Source organism: Penaeus chinensis, chromosome 38 (assembly GCF_019202785.1).
Source record: "Penaeus chinensis breed Huanghai No. 1 chromosome 38, ASM1920278v2, whole genome shotgun sequence".
NCBI lineage: Eukaryota > Metazoa > Arthropoda > Malacostraca > Decapoda > Penaeidae > Penaeus > Penaeus chinensis.
In genome coordinates, this window is record NC_061856.1 from 13642586 (window position 1) to 13650085 (window position 7500).

Consider the following 7500-nt stretch of genomic DNA (forward strand, 5'->3'; position numbering starts at 1 on the left):
GTCATTGTTTTCCAGGGTGACAAAAGGGTGTGTTGCTGTCGATTTTTTGCTGTATAACTGAGAGAATTTCGTTTAGTAAATGTAATGTGATATTTTCCTTGACCCTTAGATTTAAATGAATATATGACGTGGATATTATTTGATGAGATTGTAATAAATTATCGATAATTAATACCCAAAAAAGGTTTTGTTTCCTTTCCTGATGACTAACACTTTCATAAAAATGCACTACATTTTTAAAAAACCTTTCTTTTTCATGTTTTCAATGTACCTAACTTGAGCTGAAATATTTTTTAAAAATGGGTTGATTGCAATAATCATCACTGTCTGTTATACACAGCGTTTGAGTAACACTCTTCTCTCTCTCTCTCTCTCTCTCTCTCTCTCTCTCTCTCTCTCTCTCTCTCTCTCTCTCTCTCTCTCTCTGTCTCTCTCTCTCTCTCTCTTTTCTTTATTTCTTTCTGCCTACCTTCTTCCTTCACTCTTTTCTTCTTCCTCCTTTCTTTTTTTCTTTCTCTCTCTCTCTCTACTCCATACCTGTCATTACCAGTACAACCGAGAGCTCGTAACTCAAATGATAATAACAGAGAATACAATAATAAAAACTACAGCAACAATGATAATAGTAATAATAATAATAATAATTATCATTATTATCATTATCATCACAATTAGTAATTGTGACGATAATAATAACAAATACTACTATTATCCATTTTATTATAATCATTTCACTATTATTATTGTTACTATTGTTATTATTACTATTATTATCACTGTTATTATTACTATTATTATCATTATCACCATCATCATCATCATAATAGTAATAATCTGTAGATGTGCAACAATTTCAGAACTGGAACACAGCACACACGCGCGCGTGTGTATACATATATATGTATATGTAAATATACATATACATATATACATATTTATACTTATATACATACATATGTATATACATGTGTACGTGTGCGTGTGAAACACACAGGCACACACACATATATATAATATATACATACATACAGTATGCGTGTGTATATATATATATATATACATAGGCAGTATGGGTATATATATATGTATATATTTACATATGTGTATATATGTGTATATGTAATATATATATATATATATATATATATATATATATATTTGTATGTGTGTGTGTGTATGTGTGTGTGTGTGTGTGTGTGTAGATAGATTGAAAGGAAGGCAGTTTGATAGACAGACAGGTAGATAGATATATGTATTTTTTTACAAATACACACACACATATATAAACATATTTTATCTGTACGTATGTATACATATACATATATAAATGCATATATCTATTTATAAACACATACATTTACATATACATGTGTGTATATAGATAGATAGATAGATAGATAGATTGATAGATAGATAGATAATGAATACAAATACATTTCATTTTGCCTGTAAACCATAACAATTTGACCAGTGGCGGACACATGCCCCCCCCCCCCCCTATAATGGTAAATAAAAACGGAACTTTAAAAAGTTTATTCCACACTTCCCTCATACATATATGCATTATATTTTGCTCAGAAAAAGCCCTGTATGTTGGAGCTAAATACCAGCACTAATCTTTAGTATTTTTGTCGTTTTGATGTCTTCTCGTTGCGGTGCGGTGTTCCTGTTCAGTTTTTTAATTAACTTTTAATGTCATCACAAGTATCCTTTCGATGATCTGGTGAGCAGACCTGCTGCAACTGGCCTTGTTCCTCCCTGTTTACTTTGTCAATAGATTGCAATACCTATAAAAGGGTGTTGCTCTTGTTTTTCGATAAAATGAAGGGCGTAGTCGCGAATAATAAAACGTGAAGTGTCCGCCACTGAATTTGACATATGATTTTAGAATAACAGTGATAATATACAAAAGGCACCAGCGTTTAGTTTTCAACTTTAATCCCTATGGAGTTAACTAAGAATTTTGTCAGCCCGAGATCTTCACTGAGTAATCTGATATTCCATTCTCAGCAGCAACTAAGCAAGTACGCTCTGTTAACATTGTCATCAGGCTTAAGAGTATTAAGGCTACTCACACGCCTCATGTGCGCCGTGACGCGCATATGACGCAAATAAACTAGCAACACAAACAAATTACTATAACCAAGAAGCTACATCATTGTACATATTATTTTAGTGATGCAACAGTTTTTAACCGAAGTAAGATATGAATGTTATTCTGCATGTCTTGACTACATGTGTATATGTATATGTATATATATGAATATATATATATATATATATATATATATATATATCCATAAATAAATGATAATTAATGAACACCCAAGGCAGTGAAAGTAAACAAAACTAAATAACAAGAGTCGTAAACACGTCAGTAAATATCGATGAGCCTTCGGGATGGCAATCAAGATAAACATATTCATGTGTTCCTCCTAAATCCGAGATCGCATTCCTCTCCACGTGTCCACTTCTCAACCTGTTGATAACGCATACACACACAGCCAACATTTCGCGGCGCCTCCACAAGTGCTGCCGGCGCTCGCGTTGCTCGGCTGCGAGAACGTCAACTCAGGTTACTTCGGGGAGTCCTTATTTAACCGTGACGTAAGAGCCGATAGGAGGGTGTTTCCGTTTGCGTGTAGATTATTATCCGGTTCCCTTTGTGATTATTGTATAAGTTACTATTTATATAATACAGCCATAACTGTCTCTATATAGTATGTAAATACGGCTATGTATATAATTCATTAATAGATGTAAAGTCTCTTCCCTTCCAAGTGTATGAAGGGAGAAAACTCCATGTGAACAAGTGGACCTATGACACAAAAAGCTTAACAGACAGGAAACTCGAGGGAAAGACAAAGGCTAATCCAGTCCCTGGTCGATGAAGTCAAAGGGCGTGTGCACCGTTTCCAGAAGAGGCCGAACGTGTTAGTATGACGTCGCTTCAAACGCAGGTGTAGTAGAGAGGTGTGGTGCAGCCTCTTCGCCCCTGTACAAGTCTGCCCGCCTGGCATGGAGGGACAGGGACGCGCACCTCTCATCCTCTGGGCTTTCGTCACCCGCTACGACTTGACTCGTGAGTAATAAACGAGGACTGGTGTTGGTTCTCGGTGTATTAGTTGTTTCTGGGTGTACACTCCTTTGATGAGAGAGTGAGAGAGAGAAAACCAGCGGTCTGTGCCTTACCTTCGTTATTGATCGGTTTGTTTACACAGGCCTTTGCTTTCACCATTTTCTTTGATACAGTTTTAGGAGTAACTAAGCAGTTCTTTGATCTCCGTTTTGCGAGACTTCTCTTAATTTATCTTTTGCGAGGTATAAGGGTGATATATAACCACCAAATAAATTTAACTTTACAAATTTTCAGATACTGATGTCAACGGGGAGTGCAATGACAACAAACCATTGGTGTCTTTGCCTATGTGGCCGGAATGGACGGCTCGCGATGTACAGACGGAACTGAAAAAAACTCTTAAACTTGACCAGTCTTCCGTGGATTCAAGTCTAGTGCTTAAGGTTCGCAATGGTGAAGGTATGCTTTTGCCCATGACACCCATAGCACTTAACAACACATCTAAACAACCTCTTGTTATAGAGGTTTGCGCACCGCACCAGCATGGTAAGGCTCCCTTTTCTATACCAAGTGTTCATGGGTTACAGTTGCTGTTGTTGTTTTGTGTGTGTTTATTGCGCTTTTGTTATTATGCTGGACTTGCAGCGTTCAATTATTATTATTATTTTTTTTTTTTTTTTTTACTTACTGTTGTTGTTGATGAATGTTATTAATAATAACAATGCTAGTAGTAGTATTTATTATTTCATTATTATTATCACTTGTTAATGATAGTGTCATAACTCTTGCTCATTTTTTATTGTTTCTTCAGTGTTACTGTTATTCTTTTAATTATTACCACTCCGATTATTGTTAAATTTGTGTCTCTGTTACCATTATCAGTTACGTTTTTGTCACTGTTATTTCTGTTAGGATTATAATCATCATCTTCATTGAATATCATCTTATATAATTCTCATCATTATCACTGTTATGGTTCTGGTTGTTGATATCATCATAGTAATTAGAAGTAGTAGTAATGGTATTGTTCCAGTGAGATATGTTGGCAGAAGTATTAGTATTATTAACAATGCCAATGGTAATTGTAGTATATGAACCAGAGCGTCATCAGAAAAAGTAATAGTTATGGTAAAGACCGTAACTGCAGTGGGAAAAAAGTTTCACAAAGAATTAAAGATGTCTTATTCAGGTTATATGTTACATAAATAATCAGCTGCAAGTGTGTGTGTGTGTGTATGTGTGTGTGTGTGTGTTTTGAAAGCCTCGGAGAAAATCAGTTGTCATGCTTCATTGAATGTATTCCAAACGGCAGAGTGTGAAATATTTGTAGGACCCACGCCATACTTCTGTGTTTCTATGCTATATGTGTAACATCCTGACATTTCGTTATCTCCCTTGTCATTATTTTTCTCGGTGGCTTTTACATTATCTCTGCGTGTCATTTACGTGATTATTTTGTTCGTTGCCGCAGTTTTCTATCGGATGGAATTACGGAGGTTTGTTAATCATGGGACATAAGTTACTTTTATAAGTTGTATCGTCATGATATTCTTAATTTTTTTTGTTATTGATGCTATTATTTTAGAAATCCCAGTATTTCAGACGAAGACATAAGCGAAGCCGGTTATTTTACATGTCGTGAATATATTAATTTTCATACATACATTTTTCCTCTATTTATCACAATGAACACTGCTGATGTAATTGTATTTGTGATGATAATTACATGGTTTTGTTATTACAAATTTTGTTCCTAGATGTTGTTATTAGCGTAATCTTTACCCACACTACAAAGGTGGTGGTTTTTCAGTCACCAGCGGGGTACGTCGCAACCATGGCTTGCGACCTTTTATAGCTTCACATTGTCATACTTTTTCCTACATTATCCTTGCCTTGTTTCAACGCCGGTATCATTTTCATTGCATTTTATTTTCGATTTTAGTTGTGCTTGTAGTGGTAATATTATTTATTATTATCATGATGATGGTGATGACGATGATGATGATAGTTCATAATATGATTGATAATCATTAATGTTATTATCATTTTTCAATTATATTGTTACTTATGTTTAATATCATCATTATCATTATTATCATTATCATCATTATAGCTTTGTCAATAGGATGAGCACTAGGGTAATGCACAACATGGCAACTACAGTGAGATGTATTTGAACGAAGAAGTTATTTTTAGAAATGTATTTATTTAAGAACCAGGCATGAAAGTTTAATGAAAGAAGTTTTGTCCTAAGATTTAGAAAACCAAATGCTCTGTTAGATGATTCCGTCATAAGCGATAGACAAAATAACGATATTAGTTTTTTGTAAAAAAAAAAAAAAAAAATATATATATATATGTATATATGTATATGTGTGTGTATATATATATATATATATATATATATATATATATGTACTAACAGATTTTACTGTTTATATTGCACTATTTGATTTGCTGATATATATATATATATATATATATATATATATATATGTGTGTGTGTGTGTGTGTGTGTGTGTGTGTGTGTGTGATATATTTATATGATATATATATATATATATATATATATATATATATATAAGTATAATACATATATATATATATGTATATATATGTATATATATGAAAACACCTATATATAATATATACATATATATATATATATATATATATATATATATAAACACATATGCATACGTATATATATATATATATTTTTTTTTTTTTCTTTTTAGGTTTTAAAGGCAAAATGTTTTATAAAGATGAAGGAGGAATGACACACTGTAGACCGTAGGGAAAAAGACTAGATTTTCCACAAAAGCATTTAATAGCATCCTCAGAATCAGAATAAGATATACCGAGTATATGTAGAAACAGTCTATTCTCGACATGTCTGTTCCTAAAATGGCCTACAGTATATTGAATTGAACCTGTTTTTATATTAGTATAAACTGCAATGATTCGAGGAGGAAGACTCCATTTTCCAGCTAACATTCTGATCGTTTTTTTTATCGGTAACAGTTCTTCATTAACATTATTGCATGTAATACATAGTCAACTGTATACAAATCAGTTCATTTCTAATGCCGAAGATACTTTTCCACATTTTACCCTGTTCGTCCCCCGTAGTGAGTCAACCACAGTGATTAATTTTCTGTAGTAACCTTTAAGAAGCAGATACTTACATCTAACCCACAATTATATATCCTTAAAGTTATTATCATTATTTTTTGAATTACCAAGTGACTACCTTTTACCCAGATTTGACTTTTGCAGTAACTGGAACGGAAAGTGGAATGGGCGCTCTCCCCGCCTCCTTCAGAAAGACGGTGGAAGGTCTCATAAGCAACTACGAGACGAGGGTAAGATCCAGCCCATAGGGTTATCGAAGTACGAGTGTGTGTGTGTGTGTGTGTGTGTGTGTGTGTGTGTGTGTGTGTGTGTGTGTGTGTGTGTGTGTGTGTGTGTGTGTGTGTGTGTGTGTGCATCGTGTATGCGTGTCCTATATATTATGTAAGCAGGGAAAGAGAGGCTATTTGGGCAAAGGCGAGGACTGCCAGCTTACTCGAACGGGTTTTGTTTTCCTCTTTTAATGTGTAGTGAAAATGCAGCCGGTGATCGAAATTGGAAGATAGAATTATAGAAAATAAAGCACACGGGGAACTGATATTGTCCATATATATTATTTATATTTCATGATGATTTCTTTTTCTCTTTCTCTTCAAAGTGACAGGTAAATCTGCCGTTGTAATTGTAGTTAGTTATTTTGCTTTCCAGTAAGAGGATGTAATTGCTATATATTGTATATGGTGAATTGCATAACAAGAATTGAAATAGAGTGGAAAGTGAATATGCAATTATTTTTACTTTATTGCAGATTTTATTTCATACGGAATATTTTTTATTATTATTCTTTGGTAGTCAGATTAATGCACAGAACATATTTAAAGCTGGATACAAATAAATGAGTATTATATGAATAGATAGATGTATGAAATGTAAAATTTGAGAGGTAAGCTCTCTTATTACTTTATGCAGTTGTTAAAATGGATTTTTTTTAACGGAATATAGATAGACGGACAGTGAATGGTTTCCGACAGTGATGTTTGTTCTGAATAAACTGCTTAAGATTCCATGTAATACTAAATGACATAACCTACTATTCTGAACAATATGCATACTGCATAATGAACACACTAGTTCATTAATGTCAGTAATCATGTGGTAATAAGGATATGTGATTATAGCCGGATTGAAAATAACTGAATACAAATAAATATCATAAAATTGAATCGGTATTCGAAAAAATAATGTTTGGTAGAAAACGGGAAAAAAATGTTTAAGAGAGGAATATCAGTAACGACTTTAGTGAAAAAGGAAAGGGAAAACGAAAACATTAAAACTTTAATAATAATGCA

At 33.3% G+C, this 7500-nt stretch overlaps 1 protein-coding gene across 2 annotated transcripts in view; it reads left to right on the forward strand.

Annotated features, from left to right (window-relative positions):
• Positions 1-2438: 2438 nt before the first annotated feature.
• The window catches only part of LOC125046106, a 5868-nt gene continuing 806 nt past the window's right edge, over positions 2439-7500 (forward strand). Inside the window, exons 1-4 of one of the 2 annotated variants that reach the window (XM_047643744.1) lie at positions 2439-2607; positions 2766-3082; positions 3374-3625; positions 6359-6444. In XM_047643744.1, coding sequence (XP_047499700.1) covers positions 3019-3082; positions 3374-3625; positions 6359-6444 — 402 coding nt within the window. In that variant the 5' untranslated portion in view covers positions 2439-2607; positions 2766-3018. The remainder of the gene's footprint in view (positions 2608-2765; positions 3083-3373; positions 3626-6358; positions 6445-7500) is intronic. The other variant, XM_047643745.1, reaches the window with a different exon arrangement.